The sequence below is a fragment of the Silurus aristotelis genome (genome assembly GCF_946808225.1).
Source record: "Silurus aristotelis genome assembly, chromosome: 17".
NCBI lineage: Eukaryota > Metazoa > Chordata > Actinopteri > Siluriformes > Siluridae > Silurus > Silurus aristotelis.
The window spans coordinates 10,489,706-10,511,976 of NC_139590.1; the positions used below are offsets into that span (position 1 = coordinate 10,489,706).

The window sequence follows — 22,271 nt, forward strand, 5'->3', positions numbered from 1 at the left end:
ATCTTTTTAAAAGATATCAATCAGTATTTGACTCATTTATATCATTTTAATAATAGATTGGTGTGCTAAGTGTAACATTAAAGTCTTTTCACATAAACTAAGTTAATTAAGTAAGAGTCTTGTGACAAAAATGATAATAGGAACATTATAGCCATTATAGATCATAGTTCTTTGAATACTTAAGTACATTTGAAGGTAAATACGTTTGTACTTTTACTCGAGTGAAAGTTTAAAGGGAGCAATTTTACTTTTACTGGAGTCATTTTTCACCTACTGTTTCTCTACTTTTACTCAAGTGCATAGTTTGTGTCCTTCGTCCACCACTGGAAACATCCCTGACTATATATATCTCTGTGAATGTTGGATTACAATAGCTAACCACAAAAAAACTCGTACAATAACAATTCTTGAGTTAAATGAATTTGTAGATAAAAATTAATTCCACTGATGTTTATGGTCCTCTTTTAGCAACATCTAATCATGCTGTCCATTGGAAATTCCAATACTGTATTAAAATTTACAATTACACACTAACAATTTTTTCTAATATATTCAGTAGTTAAAAATATTATGTTCAATATCAAGTCAAGTCAAGTCAAGTTTATTTGTATAGCGCTTTTCACAACAGACATTGTCTCAAAGCAGCTTTACAGAAAACAACAGTGAAGGTGAATGGTGTGCGTTTGTCCCTGATGAGCAGCCGTGGCGACAGTGGCAAGGAAAAACTCCCTTAGATGATATGAGGAAGAAACCTTGAGAGGAACCAGACTCAAAGGGGAACCCATCCTCATATGGGTGACATCAAAAGTTTGGTCATAAATCTTTCAACAATACAGAACAATTTGTGATCATCATAGATCCAGCATCAGCTTCTCCATGCCAGGGCCTTTAAACACTCGGCATCTACTTCTCCATGATCATCCATAGGTCCATAATCTTCACGAGGTGGGACGTGACTGGAGCTGGCCAAACCTCAGGAAGCCTCGGGATGGGGAGAGAAAGAGAAGCAGTGGAGAGGAATTAGCGTAGCTGCTGTTCATGATATTAACAGCACAAGTTGATAATGTGCATGTGATCAGATGTTCTGGAGCACAAGGTTGTGATGTGATGTGTGTGATGTGTGTTATGTGTAGGCTTTGCTAAAAAGATATGTTTTTAATCTGCACTTAAACTGGGAGAGTGTATCTGAACCCCGAACACTGTCAGGAAGATTATTCCAGAGTTTAGGAGCTAAATGTGAAAATGCTCTACCGCCTTTAGTGGACTTTGCTATTCTAGGAACTACTAGAAGCCCAGAGTTTTGAGATCTCAGGGAGCGTGACGGATTGTAGCGTGTTAAGAGACTGGATAGATACATGGGAGCCAAACCATTTAGTGCTTTATAAGTGAGTAGCAGTAGTTTGTAGTCTATTCGAAACTTAATAGGAAGCCAATGTAGGGACGATAAGATTGGGGTTATATGATCGTATTTTCTTGACCTAGTAAGAACTCTTGCTGCGGCATTCTGAACTAACTGAAGCTTGTTTATTAATGATGCAGGACATCCACCTAGTAATGCATTACAGTAGTCTATTCTAGAGGTCATAAACGCATGGACGAGCTTCTCTGCATCAGATATAGATAACATATTTCTTAGCTTAGAAATATTTCTAAGGTGAAAGAAGGCTGTTTTTGTAACTTGATTGATGTGATTTTTAAAAGATAAGTTGCTGTCTAAAATAACTCCCAGGTCTTTTACCGTTGAACTAGTAGTTACAGAACAACCGTCTAAATGCAGGCTGAGATGCTGGAGCTTCTGTGTACTATTTTTTGGGCCGATGAGCAAAATCTCCGCTTTATCAGAATTTAATAGCAGAAAGTTATGGGTCATCCAATCTCTTATTTCTTCAACACACTCAGTTATGCGAGCTAATTGAGCTGTATCGCTTGGTTTGGATGAAATATATAGCTGGGTATCATCAGCATAACAATGGAAGCTAATTCCATGCCTTCTAATAATATTTCCTAATGGAAGCATGTATATTGTAAAAAGCAGGGGTCCCAGAACTGACCCTTGTGGCACGCCATAATTTACTAGCATTATCCTGGATAGCTCTCCATTTAAATCTACGAAATGGTAACGATTGGACAGGTAGGATTTAAACCAGCTTAATGCCTGTCCCTGAATACCGATGTAATTCTGTAAGCGATCGAGGAGAAGATCATGATCTATAGTGTCGAACGCAGCACTAAGATCTAGTAAAACTAATAGGGAGATGTAGCCTTGGTCTGAAGCTAAAAACAGGTCGTTAGTGATTTTAACTAGAGCAGTTTCTGTGCTATGATGGGGCCTAAAACCTGACTGAAACTCTATAAAGATATTGTTCTCCTGCAAGTGGTTACATAGCTGGGCAGCGACAATCTTTTCTAAAATCTTAGACATAAATGGGAGATTTGAAATTGGTCTGTAATTCGATAGCGTGTTTGGATCCAGATTAGGTTTTTTAATGAGGGGCTTAATAACTGCTAACTTGAGGGATTTAGGGACGTGACCTAACGATAGTGAGGAGTTAATAATATTTAAAAGAGGCTCACCAGCTGTATATAACACTTCCTTCAGTAGTTTAGTGGGAATTGGATCTAACTGACATGTTGTTGATTTAGCTTTCATAATAGCATCATACAGCTCTTCCTGTCCTATACATGTAAAACAGTGTAGTTGTGGGGTTGTAAGTACGATTGTGTCGGGAGATGCTGTCAGAGGTTGAACTGCCACAATTGTTTTTCGAATGTTATCTATTTTTTCAGTGAAGAAATTCATAAAGTTTTCACTACTAAACTGTGATGGAACACATTTTTCAGATCCCTGATTTGTTGTTAATTTAGCGACTGTACTGAAAAGGAACCTGGGGTTGTTTTTGTTATTTTCTATGAGTTTGCTCAGGTGTTTAGCTCTAGCAGCTTTTAGCGCCTGTCTGTAGCTAAGCATACTGTCTTTATACGCAATTCTAAATACCTCCAATTTAGTTTTCCTCCATTTTCTCTCCAGATTACGTGTTGTTCTCTTTAGGGCATGCGTATGACTATTATACCAAGGTGCAGGTGCTTGTTCTCGAACCTTTTTTAACCGGAATATGACATGTAAATCTGAAAATATGATCAGTTTTCCTTTGACAAGATAAAATACGGTCCCAAAGCCAAACGTCTTCCTCAAGACATTACAAATATAATTATGTGGATTTGGTTTATTAAAATGTAGCTACAAAAGCTTTTATTTGAATATAAGAAATAAAAATAATTTCAATTTAAGAAATATATTTTCTTAGCTCCACAATATTACTTTTAAAGCTGTTTGTATATAATAATGAGAGTTAAATGTCATATAAATCACTATCAAGCTGAAGAATCAGCCTAAGTGGCATTGTGTATCAGATGAATCTAAGGCCATTAGTTTCATTGTTTTATTATTTATCACTTACAACTGAAGGCTGTGTGAATTTGTTAGAAACACTGGCAGTACTTGGCATGAGGAACACCTCCCCCAAACATAAGGCAAGCTTAAAGATGCTGGCTCATGCTCTTCTCTTCTTCTTTTTCTGTCCCATATATTATTTCTCCAGATACACAAATTTGATTAGTTAGCAATGGAAAAATCCTCCACACTACAAGCTCAAGTCCGAGACGAACAGCACTGGCCACAGGCCGTATCAGCTCCTTAGTGGACTTGGAGGTCAAATTACAGCAGGAAGGATAAGGTTCAGCCGGTGTACTGTATGGACATCGAGACTTCACTGCAGATCTGGAAAGACGCCATACAATGACATTTGATATGCACGTCTCATGTACATACACAGAACATTTTAAAAGTAATGGAATAGCACTGCAGACTAAAAAAAAAACATCCAGGAAAAGACTAGACTAGGGTTATTAGAGGTTATTAATGTGGCACAGTGACTAATCACAAAAGGCTATTCATGTACTCACTCCAAATAACTTCATCACTACTCTGCTATAAATGTCCTGTGCTATAGAAGAGAAAGCAGTATAATGTATATTATAACGTATTGTATATGATGTATAAAATATGCATTAGTTCGTAGCAGCAATGCTCTCTGATGGTTGGTCCAATCCCAAATATACATAAGTGCATAGCAAATAATTTGTATAACTCGTTGAAGTATTACATTGTCTTCACTGTGTGTATACTTTTCAAAGAAAAAAAAAGAGGTTAAACGACCATTTATAGCTGCTGAGAACTGATAATCTGATAACTGATTAACCTAACTGATAATAACAAAGACTTCCATTTTAAGCTGTTATTGGGATTTATTGTGATCTTAGGCAAATTGCTATGGTATAAGAAAATTAAACCACTTAAGAAAGTGCCACTTTAGGATTAAAGCTATCCTATTATTGCACACCTCTTTTTATTCTTTCATACACTTAATAAAAATAATAATATCTCTGGGAAATTTGACCCAGAGATCCTTTAATTTCATCATTGTACAAACATTTCCTCACTGTATAATAGCAAGGAGCAAGCTAGTCTAGCTGGCTAATGCAGGATGAACTTTCCTGGCATGAATGACCACACTGAACAAGAGTGTTGTGTTGTGTTGTGCTTTGTATTTGTTTTATTTTTTTCATTACAAACTACTACAAACTAATAGCTAATAATGTTGAGTTTGGAATCATATATTATTTCTTAAGTTGTAGGCTAATGTTATGGTCGCTATAATACCTTTCTAGCTTTCTAGATAGTAAATACGTGTCCTAGAACATACTTTAGGGCAAAACAAATCCAAAAATGTTATATGTAAAAATCAAAACAAAGTCACTATCTCTATCTTGTCATTATGTCTAACCTGACCACCACATTGTAAAAAGTCTGTCCTTGGATGTGTGAGAAGGCATTAGCCACATTTTCCTCTTTTAAATTCCACTATAAACATAGATTAAGTGTTATGAAGCAGAACACACATGTTCAAACAAACACTCACAACTCATTACATGGAAAAGCCACAGTGTAGACCATATGTTCCCATGATGACATCATGCTGCAGCCTAACAACAGGCTGCACTGAGAGGAATTTTTTGTGTTATAACAGATATCACAAGGCAACAATATGAGATCAAGTGACCACAAAAAAAAAGCTTTATTTTAGTTTCTTTGACAGATACGAAATGCAGACGTTCTTTGGTGGTTGGGAAAAACACAACAGAATTGTGCATTTTATATGTAAAAGTTTGGATTTTGGAGCTTGGGGCACTTAATGTGGTAAGATGAGTAGTGGATTTTGATGACAGCTCTGACACAGATTCCTTACTGAAGTCGTGTAGTTCAGAAACTGGTTTAATCTAGATTAATCCAGATTTTAACAGATGGTTGGAGAAGCCCAAAGAGGGCTGAATTAGATTTCATTTCAAGACCAGATTCAACTGAAAACATAACCCTCACTACAATAAGCCCAAATCTAGCAATATGTGCTTTTTTAAACACAGGTGTAATGTAATAATGTATAATTAAAATGACATTTGCCTTCCATCTGTGCACAATAATAACACGCCAGAAGGTTACTTGAGTTGTAAAGTGAAATGAAAAGAGTTCCTTATTACATTAAACTATTGCAAGAAACACATAGTGTGCATGGTAGCATTGCTTCCTCACAGCACCACAATCACCAGTTCGAACATTAGCTTTGGTTACTGATTGTTGAGAGTTTTACATGTTCTTCATGCATCTGCGTGGGTTTCCTACAGGTTTTCCGGTCTTCTTTTATATTCCAAAGGACTTGCCAGGAGGTGGATCTACTGCACTAAATAGCCTGTAGATCTAAATGTGTGTGCAAATGTGTACATATGAAGATACAGTCTGTTTCATTGTTGGCCCCTGCCTCACCCAATGGCCCCAAGATCCACTACCACTTTAAACAGGATAGAGTGCCAACTCAAGATGAATAAACAAATATAAGAGAATCAGTGCAGTCCTTCTATATCATCGTAATTCTCCAGAATTTTTTATAAAGTTTTTCTATATATTCGCTGTTAATCTATTAACCCATAACCCAGGCTCGCTATTGTCAAACAGAAATATACTAAAATATCGATATTTATTATGTATGTCTTGGTAATACTTTTCACAGGTTTTGCGTTGAAAGGTGAAAAACGAGAGCTGGCAGAATTTAGACGAAATTATAGCGACACCCAGTGTTTAAACCTAGAACTACATGTTAAACGCCTAAGGGGAGACTATCTATCTATCTATCTATCTATCTATCTATCTATCTATCTATCTATCTATCTATCTATCTATCTATCTATCTATCTATCTATCTATCTATCTATCTATCTATCTATCTGCCTGCCTATGTTATTTAAATATAGTATATTAGAAAACATCACAAAAGAAAGGTTTTGTTTCTTTCTCCTCGTATTTTTTCTATTTCGTTGACACAATTCATTCTATTACTATTCGTATTCTATTTTAAACCAGGTTTACTGTAAAAAATGAAAGTTGTCATTATATGCAGTGCAATACAGGGGAGCTCCGCTAGATGGCCAGCCCCCTCAGTGAAACACGTATTAGAAAACGCGACACAGAAGAAGAAGAAGTGCAGCGCGGTTAAGTGTGATACGGTGTGGAATAATCACAGCGGCACGTTTCTACATTATCAGTAGTGAAATTAGAAATTGGTTCTTTGTCCTCCGTGAAGCACACGCCGAGAGGACGACTATACCGTGCATCCGAAGACGTTTTATTCGTAATCAGGAAGAATGGTTAGCGAGGGCGCTTTTCTTTCCTGCATGTGTGCTTTGATATGTCTACGGCCGGGAGGCTAATCTGCTAGCGTGCTGTGCGGCACTGAACTAGTTACAGAGTAAAGCAGTTATTAGGAAAGTCACGTTTATACCCGATCAATGTATTAATAATTATTATTATTGGATTGTTTAAGTGAACGTGGGTGACGCCATGTTTTTTTTTAATTAGCTTGTATCAGTGCTGTTAGCATGTGACCATCACCCACGTGCTCTCGAAAGCCGCTCTTTTCACTCAGAATTATCGCTCCATGTTAATAAACGACCGGTAAAATTCTGCATATTCTTATTTCCATCAATATTTATTATTATTATTTTCAGACTGAACCAGAAGTTAACCCAAAGGCGTATCCTCTGGCTGACGCCACTTTAACTAAAACCATCCTGGATTTGGTACAACAAGCATCCAATTATAAACAACTGCGGAAAGGAGCTAATGAAGGTAAGAAGATGATCAGAGGAAGTGCTCTACTAATGGCTAGTGATACTTCTACATTCATGTGCCTTTAAAATCATCTGAACCGATTTGCAGCCCGCAGTAGCTCGAGGAATGTCCTCCAGGAATCTTGTAGTGACTCAGGATGGTTATGGGAACGTTGTTGTAACTATACCAGAGGAACTCAGACTTTATTTTTCTGTGAAGAGCCAAAAATCAGACTTGATAACTGTTTTGTGTTCAAGTGAAAGTTGCTATACTTCTTTTTGTTATGATTCCCTAATACTTTAAAACAGAAATCATTACTCTGTAATCTGCTTATTAAATAGTTTTATGTGAAGGCTCTAGCTCCTTAAAACCTACAGTACACTGCAGTCTATTGTACAGTAGAGTTCAATGCCTAATACAGCTATCAATTGACGTCTACTGAGATACATGAAGCTGCTTCTTATTTTTCAAAGGTTTTCCAAATGTCATTTTTTGCCATTGGAAAATATTTTCAATATGTATTTCATACTAGATTTGAATAAACGTTTCTATCTGCAGCCGACTTTATTATTGGCATTGCAGGATACAGGTTTGCATTTCTTTTTCATGAAATGTGTGGAATTCCCTTTTGTTTTCTATTTGTAAAGTAAACGTACTGCACTTCTAATGTAAATGCATGGTTTACATACAAAAGAAATTCAATAGAGCCTTTGGTGAACTTCTCATAAGAAATTGTTTCCAGAATGTTCCAGGAACATTTGTGTTTGGAAAATATTGCCTTTTTAACTTTTTTTTTTTTTTTTTTTTGTGAGATTGTGAAATAATGCTACAGGAACATTTGCAGAAGGTTGATTCACTGTAACCTTGAAGAAAAAAAAAAGATTTTGGGAACAGTATTTTGTCTGTCAAAATAGAAAAAACAAATATGAATGTTAAGGAAATTACCTGTAATTCCATGTATAAATAACCAGATGAGTTTAATTTGAATGCTAATCCCCATGTTGTACTGATTTCCTTTTCTTTCTCTTGTTCAGCCACCAAAACTCTCAATCGTGGGATCTCTGAATTCATAGTGATGGCTGCTGATGCAGAGCCACTGGAGATCATTCTACATTTGCCGCTGCTGTGTGAAGATAAGAACGTCCCGTATGTGTTTGTGCGCTCCAAGCAGGCCTTGGGCCGAGCGTGTGGAGTGTCCCGGCCTGTAATCGCCACCTCAGTCACTATAAAAGAGGGTTCACAGCTGAAGCCTCAGATCCAGTCTGTGCAGATGGCCATTGAGAGACTGTTGGTCTGATTTGACTCTGGGAACTAGATACGTTTTGAACAAGGGTTTTTTTTTTTTTTTTTTTTTTTTTTTGGAGAAATGTTTGTCATGATTCAATTCAGATATGCTTGAATTTCCTTCTCTTACGTGTACTATTCACGTTAAAATAATGTATACATTGCCAGTTCCTATACTATTTTTTTTTATCAAAATGCTGATCCATATGAACATATTCTGCAGAAACTATTTTACATGCTTGCAATAAAAATGTTCACCGACAGAGTGAAGTTACTTTAAATCCTGTGACGTTTCTTTAGAGTTCTGTATTTACAGTATTGTGGTACAACGGCAATCCACAACAAATTTTTCTCCAGAATAATTGTTCATAAAGAGCAACATAATTCATCACTAACAAATATAAGTATCTATGGGGCTACAAAAAGCAGGGATTGCAAATGAAAGCATACTGAAGCCTTTCCCCTGACTGTATGGAGCAGTTTTTATAGCCAGTCTTCATGGTGCATGTTGAAATATCAGGAGTCCTGTGGATGCAGCAGGGGCCTTTTGAAAGCATTGGGGGGGGGGGGGAGGCAAGTGGTTACACTAATATGCTTTACCTATATTAGGGAACAGTATTCGTATTATAAAAGGGTTCATGTTTAAAAAGAGGACGATTGATATTTGTAAGTAATAAATGATAACACTAGTAGACTCCTGTATGAAGTGCAGAATGATATGAAACACTCGCTATAATTCAAACCCTGGCAATTTCTAAAGGTGCAAAGCGTTCTTAGCTACATTCAGGGAGTATTTAAAAAACAAATTGGCATCATATGGACAAAAGCATCCCCTGATTTGTTAGAAAACCTTTAGCTTGGGACGTCTTTTAAAATAATTGAGAAGAAGCTAAAGGAATTCCTATTGCTATAAGAAACCTGTCCTAGAGGAACTTTGGTTTGCTGTGGTAGTGGATTACGTGCCACTAATTAACCCCATGTGCTCCATATCATGACCCTGCACTGACCCTGCACTCTGACCCCAGCTTCTGAGCAAGCTGGGATATGGAAAGAAAGAATTTCACTGTGCTGTAATGGATATGTGACAAATAAGGGCTCTTCTATTTTATTCTATATTACAAAATGAGGAACTGCCTGATTTTAACACAGGCCACACGACTTGTGGCATCAGTTGGTACGATAGTTATGTACCCAAAAAATACAACTCAAGCTATATTCCCCAAATCAGCTGCACTCTAAACTAATAGAAAGGATTGTTTTCTTGATACTTTCATTTCTGTACCATCATAATGGATTTCAAACTAAATTTTATAAACCAATGTTAAAATTGTTTGTTTTTTTCCATTGAGAGACACGAGTTTTCTGGACCATCGTTTAATGCTACAACACAATGTACATTAAATTTAGACTGAAAGTGTAGGACTTGCACAGGTTCACAAATTTCTCCTGACACAGCAAATTTAGGTTTTACATGTACTTTTTTATAAATATGGCCCCATGATGTAGTGAAGTGTTAATTTAGAACAGTGACTGACTGAAAAGTTTTGAAAAGTAGAGCAAACAACTGTAGTGGTTTTAACACAGCTGCTCTAATCTATCTATCGGATGGCTGTTGTAAAACCTCATCACTACTAGAGCGTGGCTGCAAAATAACACAGATAACCCACTTTTTACACAATGTCTAACAAACAAACCTAATAAATTCGAAGATCCACCAAAATACAATAGAAAAATATTTCACAATAGTGACTATTGGGGGTGAGGAGTGACCATATCACTATTTTTCCATCGTGAAGTGCTTAGAGCTCACAAAGTACCCTGTATCCATGTTTTCACACATTCAGGGAGATGATGTACACAAGACTGTGCTACACATTATACTTATCCATTCACGGGAACCATTTGACTCCACAATATCGGTACACGAGTAGTTTCATTAGACCGGTCACTTTGCTAGCGTGTCCTTGACAAACTGAAAGCTACATCCAGCGAACACCAACAGCAGTCCTCTCTCCTGGCCTGCTCTCACACACACGCAGGCAGCAGTGTTTACCAGGTGTGGGAGGCACACGGAGTGTGAAGCTTAATGCACATCATTACCCAGATGCCATCAGTCCACAGGAAACTCTGTCTCTGTGACAGTGCCGGGGTGTAGGTCGGCGTGAGATTCTTTTCTCATATGAAGAGACACACAGCTGAGCCAGCTACGACTTGTTGGCATTTCGCCTACAATTTCCCAGCTGTCGGTCTCGTCACAGTACCGCTCAATTGTGTCATGATACCTGAAATAGGGTATTGAAACAGATTAGGACAGAAACAACGATCAATATATGAAACAACCAAGATCTGACAGAACAGGAGAAGCTTTTCACATGGGCAAAAAAACCCACAGATGGTCCTAAATTTACGATGGTTTGAATTACGATTTTTCAAACTGGAAATGATGAAAGCGATACAACAAAATTGCACAAATATTAAGTTTCGCTCGCAGCAGTATGCTTTGCCTTTCATTTGCGAACTAGCGGGCATAAGTGCCTGCTGCAAGTTGCTCTGTTTTGCTTAATTATGTACTGTAATTGGATAAATTATTAACAAATTGCAGTACATTACCCCATACTGATCACCATTCTTTAAGACTCGTGTGTAGGCTAGGCCATGTCTTGACGATATATTCAAGTTAAAATGGGGTCATTGAAACGCATTTCCATCGTTACTCAGGGACTCCCTGTACTTACCTTTCATATGTTTCCCGATTCTAAGAGCCTAAAAGATTTTATTCCAACTCTAATCTTATAGGTCAAAGTACATTATTCTAGTAATCAAGTTGGTTAAAACCCAACTTGCCAGAATTCAACCACAGTGCTGCCCACCTTGTTTACCGCCTTATTCCATAAACACGCCTTTCCAGATTCATCGTTCATCAGATTCATCAATATTCATCAGATTGATCAGAAAATTACTTTTGTATGTCGCTTTGTATAAAAGCATCTGCTAAATGATATAAATGTAAAATGTAGATTCTTTTCAATGTTTCTTCCTCATTTCATCTCAGGGAGTTTTTTCTTGCCACGGTCACCACTGGCTTGCTCATTAGAAATACACATATAGGGACTAAACTTATCAGCACTAACATATAGATTACAATTTTAGAACTTCTTTATATACGTAAAGCTGCTACGGGACATCAACTGTTGCTCTATACAAATAAAAATGAATTGAACTGATCTAAAAAAAAATCCATCAGGACATGCTTGGGGCTCTGATGTTTCCGTTATGGTTAAGTTTGGCACCAGAGCTAGAATTCTTAGGATGGTAGAAAAACTAAATAGCAGAAATAGACTACATTTTCACATTCAAATTGAAAGTGAACTAAGACTAGTAAAATTTTTACCGATAGATAGATAGATAGATAGATAGATAGAGATAGATAGATAGATAGATAGATAGATAGATAGATCTTTATTGTCATTGCATAGTACAGGTACACAGCAACGAAATGCAGTTTGGCATCTACGAGAAGTGCAAAAATGTAGCAGTCGTGCAAAATTGCAGATAAATATATGGCATATTTACAGCAAGTGATAAATATAAAGTCAGTAACAGTGCAGTCCTATACCAAATAATGTTAACATAACACTGACCTATATATAGTATCAGTGTTCTCAAGGGACAAGACTATAGAAATAAAACTTGGATATAGTTTAGAGTAGTCAGTGTGCAGTGTGTATAGCAGTGCAGATTTACTGTCCTCTGAAAAATAACTGGCAACAATCCATCCATCCCTCCATCCATCCATCCATCCAAGCTGATTTACAGCACAGCACCTTTGCTGCTGCTGTGCGAGTTATTCAGAATAGAAGAGCCTGCATTTGTAGACTGCAGTTCAAAATCTCTCAGCTATAAAACATGCGCTTCATCTTGTCAAATAATAGAGATGAACAGAATATGAGAAAGAACAAGGATGGCATTATATCTCACCTGTCCCAGCCTTCCTCTCCTCCTAACACATAGATCTTCCCATCCACAACCGCCACTCCGGGCCGATAACGTCGCTCCTTCATTGGTGCACACATAGTCCACTTGTTGCTCTTTGGGTCATAGCATTCAACTTTATCTGTGTTCTCTGTGGAGGCGTGCCATCCACCTTATCAAAAAACAACACACACACATGAAAAAGCAATTCCAAATAGTATGTAGCATAATATTGAACCTTTGTCAAACTCATGGTACATTATTAGGTGGCATTAAAAACATTCAAACTACGTGCCACAGGTCTGTTCGGTTTCGGAAAAAGTCATCCCTCAGACACTTTAAAAGCTGGCAGTAGAAATCGCTATTGATGGCCTGCCCAGTGGATGAATTCTCGGTGCAGCATCGTTGTAAATTTGCTAAATCATGTCAAACGGGGCAGATTTGCCCAGTTTCACACAGAATTTCACGTTTGCTCTTTGTTCTAACTTGCTGCCCGTGATAAAATCGCAGACGTGGTACAGAATAGCACCAGCTGCACAACTCCCAAGGTACACAGGACGTCTTTTGGTGCATTGACTTATTAAAGTCGGTGCTCCCTGTGACTGCGCATGCAGCCTTGTGCTGCCATTTGTTGGTGTGTTACAAAAATAGATTTGAAACTTTTTGATACCACCTCGTACAGTGTTAAACGTTTGTGGACACCTGACTAGCAACACCCAAATGTTATTCTTCCCCAAAGTGTTGTCACAAGCTTGTATTTACATCACTGCATAGAATGTCTCTGCACTCTGAAACATTACAATTCCAGCAGGACAATGCACAAAAGGTCCCTGAAAATGTGGTCATTAATGCTTTTGTTGCTGAATGAATAAATCCCCATTAACATGATTCTAAAGGAAAGCCTTGCCAGAAAACTGAAAACAGCCAAGAAGGAATAAATCTGGAATAAGATGTTCAACAAGCACACATGCATGTGATGGTCAGGTGTCCATAAACATTTGGCAAAATGGCATATAAGTAGCTTTCAAATGCTCATTTTACCTATAACATAGATTTTGCCCTTCAAAGTACAGGCTGCAGACCCTGAGCGGGCGATCTGCATTGGAGCCACTTCTGTCCATATATGTGTTTTAGGGTTGTAAACTTGGGCAAGGTCTGTTCCATCTCCGTCTTCAAGAACTGCACCACCTAAGAGCAAGATCAGAGATTGGTATAGTAGTCTGGACATCTTTTCTTCTCAATGCCCAATCCACAGCCACGTGAATGCTACCTGTGACGTAAAGCAGTCCATCCAGTGCAACCACAGCAGGACTGGTGACAGCCATTTTAACCGACTCCATGAACTGCCATGTATTAGTGTGTGGATTGTAGCACTCAACTGAGTCAAGGCGCGAGCGGCCCTCCCAGCCTCCCACTGCAAACACGTATCCGTCTAGCATCACTAGACCTGCAAGGAGCCAGAGCATTTGAAGCACAATGAAATTAACCAATGACCTGACTGCTGGGTGCTACATAATATAACAGCTTCTGCATGAAGTGCTCACCTAGCTCTGATCTAGCTACATTCATGGGAGCCATCTCCAACCATGAATCAAAGCAAGGGTCGTAGCGCCACATCTCTCTGCTGGCTGAGCCGTCTGGGAATTCACCACCCGCCAGATATAGCATGGAACCTGCTCCACACACAGAACAGACAGCTCACAGTACTTCTAAAGTTAAAAAGACAGTTAAGCGTGATATTAATGCATAGATAAATGTACTTTCTTTAATCTAACATTGAAGTGTGATGGGAGAAACAAACAAGTCTTACATGCATCACATTTGCTACTTGATATAGATTAGTATCTAATTACATACACATTTTATACACTTTAATGTATGCAATTGTGTAATTAATTAATGCAAGCAACAGCACAATGTTAAAACAATGCAGATACAAATAAAGTGAGCAAACTTCAGCATGGGGGAAAAATCTGAGCTCATTGACATGGTCGGTGATGACAGGCAGGTCGGTTGCAGAGGAAGTGGCAGTCCTGCTGGCAAAAGTCACTTGTTATAAGAGAGCTCAGAAGAGAATGGCCAAATTGTATTGAGCTGACAGTAACGACAACAGTAACTCTTATGCCGTGGTTTACAGAAAAGCATCTCAGGATACAGAACATTGAGGTGCACAGGTTTTCAGCAACATTCAAAAAATTTATCGTAAAAATTTTACATTTGTTTTTTTATGTCTGTTTATTAAACTAAATTAATAAACTATGATTGCAAAACATTTGATTTACAGGTGATTACATTAAGTAGCTCTTATTATTTTATTAAAATATAATAAAAATAAATAAATAAGAAAAACAAAAAATTGCTGTGTTAATGGAAGGGAATGGGAAAATATTTTATCTGGTGTCTTTAGAACAAATAAAAACAATGTAAACATTTGGCTTCAACAGCAGCAACTGATCATTGAGAAATTGGCTCATTATATATATATATATATATATATATATATATATATATATAAATATAAAATGATCACAAGATTATTTGCATGATCACACCTGAAATTTAAAGCTAATTCGAATACATTTGGAGGTTATTTCTACCGCAAATAGAATGATGATTTGCAAAGCTTAAGCGTGAATACTGAAAAACTACACAGTAACAAGAATAAAAGGGGGAAAAAAAGAAAACAAAGAAGCGCGTGACTATGTACACACCTGACACCACTAATCCATGCTTGCTCACAGCAAAGGGCAGGCAAGCTAGGCTTTTCCACTGGCTGGTCATGGGGTCAAAGCTCTCCACACTTCTGAGCACGACTTTATCATCCTCCCCTCCCACTGTCACTATAACCTCAGCTGTGCCTGTCACAGAGATAAAGGTGTCAAACAGCTGCAAATCAATACTAATGCAGTAAATACCACTCTACTGCAGCTCTACAGATAAAGTATGTGTTTATCTATCAGTCGAGGAAGGTGTGTTTGTTATACCCATGGCCCTGCGAGGTCGAGATCTGGGGCTGTAAAGCTCTCCTCTGCGGTCCTGAAGCAGTAAATAGTCTTTGGCTTCAGAGATCAGTTCCTGGCATTTCCGGGACTCCTTTACTACATCCAAAGACTCGATCACGTCATGGATGTAATAGGGGCTGATCAGAGGCAGCCGGATGTGTTCCAGAACCTTGCAAACAAATATAAACAATATTAGAGTTATTATATTACAAGCAGCCGAAAGCAAGCATTTCACTGCAGGTTGTATTGTGTAGGGTTGTGTGTGTGTGTGTGTGTGTGTGTGTGTGTGTGTGTGTGTGTGTGGGTGAGCAAAACCAAGCTCATAGCTAGCATGGAGTAGATGACCTTGCACAGACTAACATCATCATAATAAGCAATGCTTGCTTAATCTGTTCTCACATGGCTGCCTGATTAAATTGAGCTCGAAGGTCTTAACATAATTCTGTATTTGTTCCACTTTGTTCCCATTACTGCAAAAAAAAAAACAGAAATTCTCTCTATCCTACCTTTTCAAAGCTCTGTCTCCGAGAAGCACACTTCTCCACCCAGAGCATGGCTGCCTCAAACACCGTCTCCTCCTGTGGCACGTTGAGATGATCACTGGAAATAATCTCAGTCAATTTATCGGCACACAGGGACAGGAACTCCTCCTGTATGAAGCGTGACACATACCAAAATGGTCACAGATCAACATTCCAAGGATGTTTTTCGTACCTACATAATAGTACACTTTTTTTGGCTTTTGTATTAGTGTTTGATTAGCAAAACATTCACTTTTCACAAAAATGTAATGTTACAGAAAAAGTACTAAATAAAAAAAAAAATTCAGAGTTAACAGAAGATTGTTGTAACAAAAACATCATCAAAACTCTGTGACTCGCACTTAAAAGTTGTTTTCTGAACAAAATTTCTTTACATGTGACAAAGACACTACTGTAATTAGCCTCTCCTACACCAGCATGATGAGATGTGGGAACAACATTAGTTTAAATCAGTGGTCCCCAATCCCCGGACTGCAGACCTGCACCCGTGCAGGGGTCAGTTGGTACCAGGCCACATGGAAAGAATATAACTTCTTTCTAAAGAATAACTTACATTATTTCTGTTTTATTTATTATCTGATTCTGAACGATGTTTAATTTTGGAAAATGACCGGATTTTCTCCGCCACATCTGTCTATGACTCACTCTGAATGCATGTCAAGATGCCTCGGTCACATGTCTTACCTCTATCCGTTACCTTCTTAAAAGGGACTTCTCCGGCTGGTAACACATAATACATTACCGCTAATCTAAAACCCCCAAGCTAGCAAAATGAACAAACAACAACACAGTGGATTCACGATTGTTATTATATTTAAAAAATAACAGTTTTTATGCCGGTCGTATCATTTTATTTTGTTGTATTTATCCCCCACACCTGAAACGCCGGTCCGTAAAAATATTGTCTGACATTAATCGCCATGGCCACTGGTCTAAACTATAACATCATGAAGGTTTTAACCAGTTTAACGTCTGTCATTGGGAACATATTTTTATTATCCAAGGTCAAAATCCTTCAAAAACCTAAACAAACTGATGGTGCCCAGAACAGTCATAAGACAACAATTAGGCAGACGCTGCAATAACAATACTCCCAAAAACAAACTTAACAATAATAAAAATGATGGTTGATGAATAAAAAAGTGCATAACTGTTGCCAGAACAATACTCCCAAACCCGTTATCCTCCTGAGTACACCTCAATGATGATGGAACTATAATAAAAGGACATTCAGCATCATCCAGATTCTTCCACATACCATTTTAGGGCATTTATCTGGTTACGGTCACCACTGGCTTGCTCATTAGGAATAAACTTATAAGGAGCAATATTATAGGCATCAAACTTATACATTCCAATAGCATAACCCCTTTATCTCTGTAAAGCTGCTTTGGGACAATATCCATTGTTAAAAGCGCTTAACAAATAAAACTGATTTTTAAAAGATTTAATATCAGGTATAAATGCATCATCTCTGCTGACAACTAGCTCTTGTGCAAATTACATAAAATGACAAAATTAACAAAATTACATACAATTTATTATTTTATTTTTTTTACTTTAAATATACATTTTTACAGCCCCCTGCTACCTGCAGAATTACCTGCACTTTTATTGAAATGACGATTGTGGGTTCTTTGTTTTTTTTAATCCACTGCATGAGTGTGATTAAATACCAATTATGAGTTTTTATTTGAAAAGAGCAGATTTATGTATTTGTTTTGGATTGGGAGGTGAGCTAATTTCAGGGTTGTCAAAAAAGAAGCAAGTAAACAAGACTCTTGCCCCACCTGTTTACACACAGTGCCGAAATGCTGCTGGATGTACTCCATGCTGCAACGCTCCAGCTCTTTACACGAGTGTGCCTCGGCAAAGCAGTGGATGCCTACGCAGTTGATCTCGTCCATCTGCCGCTCCATGTACCTGCAGCAGGCCTCACGGACTGCCATGACGTCCAGCAGGTTGGCTGCGGCCAGAAGGGCCTGTACGTTAGCCTTGGAGATCACCACCTCTGCAGTGTAGGCGTAGATGACGAGCATGCCGATCATCTGGGGCTCCACGCCATTGATGGCGACTCGCTCCTGTCGTGACTCCATCAGGTCAGTGGAAAACATCGCCTATGAAATTTGGGGGGAAAATTCCTATCAGTCTGCATAAAAAAAAACTTCATTCAGCACCAACCACCAATGCAAAGAATCACTTTACTCTCAAGTGACGGCACCTTACCTGGAAGTAGGAGCTGAAGGAGGCAAGGACAATACGATGACAGGGGAACTCCTGCCCCCCACAGCACAGCGTTACATCACAGAAGGCATTGTTAAGCCTCAGGCTGTTTAAGCCTTCCAACACCTTGTTGGGATGTCTAGGCTCGACAAACACATAGTCTTCGCTGTCCATCGTCTCGAGTTGGGGCCTGGGTTCCGCCAAACACGGTAATGGGGGCAGCAAGGCCAGAGCAGGGGAGCTAGTTAACATATTTGCAGCCATGATTTCCATAATCTTACTATTTCAATCTGCAAAAGAGAAACTTGTCATGGAACATAGAAATGTGTTGTGCAATATTAATTATCAACAAAAACTAGTAGTCACGTCTAAATAATGTTACTGCCTGTAATGTTCTACAAAGTCTGTATTACCTTTTTAATGCTAATCAATGGAAATGTCATATATATATATACACATATATACACACACACACACACACACACACACACACACACACACACACACACACACACACACACACACACACAAGGCCTGTACTCATTGACTGCATTAGAGCGGTAGAATGTGTCCCTATGTAACAGCTGAAATTCGCCTGTAGGAAATGATGTGGTTTTATAATAAATAAATAAAAAACAAATGACTTGTTTTTCAGTTGTTAACCTACATTTAAATACTGGGTTTAGTTTTAAACTGATGTATAAAATGAATCCTAAATGTCTGGTTTTGTAGTAAAAGGTACTTTGGTCCTCTACTGATCCCGATAAGGGGGTGTTAACGTTTATTAACAGCTCCCCAGTCACGTAAGGTTAAAAACATTCGTTTTAATATACAAAACCCGCAACTTTTTAATATACAAATACATGACGTCGTAAAACCTCACCTGAAAACCATTGTTTATTCAGCAAACCAGAATAAATTCTTCATTTGTAGACCTCGGACTGTTTGTGAGTCGTGACGCCATTTCTTCTTCGCCGATAGCAGAACGCGGCGCGGTGTAAACACAAGTGACTCCACAGCGCCTCATGTGGCTCGGGAAGTTCCTGTTTTCAATACTACTCCTCCAGTTTTCATTTATTAAGGGGTTAAGCACGTAGTGCAGAAACTCTACTGTAATTATATGGATTATTATTATTATTATTTTTTTTTTTTTTATTATTTTTTTTATTATTATTATTATTATTATCGTGCAGACCAAACCATGAGGTCTAGAGACTTGGACAGATGGTAGAGCTCAATTTGGGGAAAGGTTGACAAAGTATCAACCCAATTGGCCAAAGGGGGGCGCTACAGTAAAAAAAAAACTAAACAAAAAACAAACATAATTTCACACATTTTGTGAAAAAAGTTGTATATACTTATATGTATACTTTTGAGAACTAATCCTAGTTTTTTGCCCGATCAGACCCAAACCAGTGCAGAAATGTTCCCTAGATAGTACCAATCAATAACTTTTTATTTTATTTTTTTACTTTTGACTCTTTCTAATTTTCACAAAAATGGCTATAGCTCTTGATCGGAATGAGATACCGTATTTTTAACCTCGGTAGAGGTCAATCTTTGATCAAAAAAAAAAAAAAACGCGGAACTTGACCATTTGGTGGCGCTATACCGGGTAAAAATAACTAAAAACAGCTATGACTACGCCTCATCAAGCCAATTGGAATGTACTTTTATGTACTTTTAACTTTAATCGAATTTCTTTTTACAATAAAAACTGATTTCTGAAATATTTGAGGGTGCCAAGTGCTGTCAAGTCAGTGTTGACTCATGTGGATAGTTGCATGGCAGAATACAGTAGATTGTCAGACCTTTCTATCTTCCATTCAGTTAAACTTGGTGTTGTCATCGCCACTTGGACCCAGTCCTCTGCTGTCAATACCAAAAAACACTTCTGCTGAGTATTATTGGCACCCAACATACATACATACATACATACATACATACATACATACATACATACATACATACATACATGGATGGATGGATGGACAGATTGATTGAATGAATGATTGATTGATTAAACTTTATTGTCATTGCATAGCAATTAAATGCAGTTTATCATCTACCAGAAGTGCAAATAGTATAAATGGCACAAATTGAAAAGTTTAGATAAATATGCAAATATATATACAGCATGTAATATATACAGTGAGGAAAATAAGTATTTGAACACCCGGCTATTTTGCAAGTTCTCCCACTTAGAAATCATGGAGGGGTCTAAAATTGTCATGGTAGGTGCATGTCCACTGTGAGAGACATAATCTAAAAAAAAAAATCCAGAAATCACAATGTATGATTTTTTAACTATTTATTTGTATGATACAGCTGCAAATAAGTATTTGAACACCTGAGAAAGTCAATGGTAATATTTGGTACAGTAGCCTTTGTTTGCAATTACAGAGGTCAAACGTTTCCTGTAGTTTTTCACCAGGTTTGCACACACTGCAGGAGGGATTTTGGCCCACTCCTCCACACAGATCTTCTCTAGATCAGTCAGGTTTCTGGCCTGTCGCTGAGAAACAAGGAGTTTGAGCTCCCTCTAAAGATTCTCTATTGGGTTTAGGTCTGGAGACTGGCTAGGCCACGTCAGAACCTTGATATGCTTCTTACAGAGCCACTCCTTGGTTATCCTGGCTGTGTGCTTCAGGTCATTGTCATGTTGGAAGACCCAGCTTCGACCCATCTTCAATGCTCTAACTGAGGGAAGGAGGTTGTTCCCCAAAATCTCGCAATACATGGCCCCGGTCATCCTCTCCTTAATACAATGCAGTCGCCCTGTCCCATGTGCAGAAAACACCCCCAAAGCATGATGCTACCACCCCCATGCTTCACAGTAGGGATGGTGTTCTTGGGGTGGTACTCATCATTCTTCTTCCTCCAAACACGTTTAGTGGAATTATGACCCAAAAGTTCTATTTTGGTCTCATCTGACCACATGACTTTCTCCCATGACTCATTGGCAAACTTAAGACATGCCTGGACATGTGCTGGTTTAAGCAGGGGAACCTTCTGTGCCATGCATGATTTCAAACCATGACGTCTTAGTGTATTACCAAAAGTAACCTTGGAAACGGTGGTCCCAGCTCTTTTCAGGTCATTGACCAGCTCCTCCCGTGTAGTTCTGGGCGGATTTCTCACCTTCCTCAGGATCATTGAGACCCCACGAGGTGAGATCTTGCATGGAGCCCCAGTCCGAGGGAGATTGACAGTCATGTTTAGCTTCTTCCATTTTCTAATGATTGCTCCAACAGTGGACCTTTTTTCACCAAGCTGCTTGGCAATTTCCCCGTAGCCCTTTCCAGCCTTGTGGAGGTGTACAATTTTGTCTCTAGTGTCTTTGGACAGCTCTTTGGTCTTGGCCATGTTAGTAGTTGGATTCTTACTGATTGTATGGGGTGGACAGGTGTCTTTATGCAGCTAATGACCTCAAACAGGTGCATCTAATTTAGGATAATAAATGTAGTGGAGGTGGACATTTTAAAGGCAGACTAACAGGTCTTTGAGGGTCAGAATTCTAGCTTATAGACAGGTGTTCAAATACTTATTTGCAGCTGTATCACACAAATAAACAGTTAAAAAATCATATATTGTGATTTCTGGATTTTTTTTTTAGATTATGTCTCTCACAGTGGACATGCACCTACGATGACAATTTCAGACCCCTCCATGATTTCTAAGTGGGAGAACTTGCAAAATAGCAGGGTGTTCAAATACTTATTTTCCTCACTGTAAGTGGATATATGTACAGCTAATAAATATTAAGACTCTGGCAGTGAAAAATGTGCATGAGTTGTTGACTAAGTACAACATCCCACAACCATGAGATGCAGAGATGCCTGATCTACCACTTGACCTGACTTGTGCATTGGGAGTAAGCATAATACAAAAACGTGCAGCACAAAGTGTACCCTTGGACAAAGGGTTAGACCTGTGTACACCAGGGGTGGAAAAAAAACATTCCTCCAGGACCATGGTGCTACATAAAAGTACACTACAAGAACAACAACTGACAACAACAACAAAAAA

General features: G+C 38.3%; 2 protein-coding genes across 2 annotated transcripts; one reads left to right on the forward strand and one right to left on the reverse strand.

The window, feature by feature from the left end:
* Positions 1-6,564: 6,564 nt before the first annotated feature.
* On the forward strand, positions 6,565-8,784 carry LOC310740424 (NHP2-like protein 1). The gene is made up of 3 exons (XM_083567103.1): positions 6,565-6,756; positions 7,117-7,237; positions 8,254-8,784. The coding sequence occupies exons 1-3, from the start codon at positions 6,754-6,756 to the stop codon at positions 8,514-8,516; spliced, it is 387 nt and encodes a 128-aa protein (XP_083423229.1). The 5' UTR covers positions 6,565-6,753; the 3' UTR covers positions 8,517-8,784.
* Positions 8,785-9,861: 1,077 nt separating this feature from the next.
* Positions 9,862-19,347, reverse strand: LOC310739611 (kelch-like protein 24). Its single transcript, XM_083565661.1, has 11 exons — positions 19,126-19,347; positions 18,246-18,532; positions 17,810-18,136; positions 15,984-16,127; positions 15,460-15,646; positions 15,187-15,333; positions 14,020-14,148; positions 13,746-13,922; positions 13,517-13,663; positions 12,482-12,647; positions 9,862-10,785 (listed from the first exon to the last, which is right to left on the reverse strand). Exons 2-11 carry the CDS (start codon positions 18,513-18,515, stop codon positions 10,614-10,616), a joined length of 1,866 nt encoding a protein of 621 aa, XP_083421787.1. The 5' UTR covers positions 18,516-18,532; positions 19,126-19,347; the 3' UTR covers positions 9,862-10,613.
* Between the last annotated feature and the right edge of the window lie 2,924 nt (positions 19,348-22,271).

What these genes read in the sequence shown, in the direction of transcription:
- LOC310740424 (XM_083567103.1), top strand. An exon ending in GCGGAAAGGAGCTAATGAAG is followed by an intron (nt 7,238 to 8,253) that starts GTAAGAAGATGA and finishes TCTCTTGTTCAG; the next exon opens with CCACCAAAACTCTCAATCGT.
- LOC310739611 (XM_083565661.1), bottom strand. Translation starts at nt 18,515, where the DNA reads ATGGAAATCATGGCTGCAAATATGTTAACTAGCTCCCCTGCTCTGGCC. An exon ending in GCATGGATTAGTGGTGTCAG is followed by an intron (nt 14,149 to 15,186) that starts GTGTGTACATAG and finishes TGTGTGGAGCAG; the next exon opens with GTTCCATGCTATATCTGGCG. An exon ending in GGGCAAAATCTATGTTATAG is followed by an intron (nt 12,648 to 13,516) that starts GTAAAATGAGCA and finishes TTTTTTGATAAG; the next exon opens with GTGGATGGCACGCCTCCACA.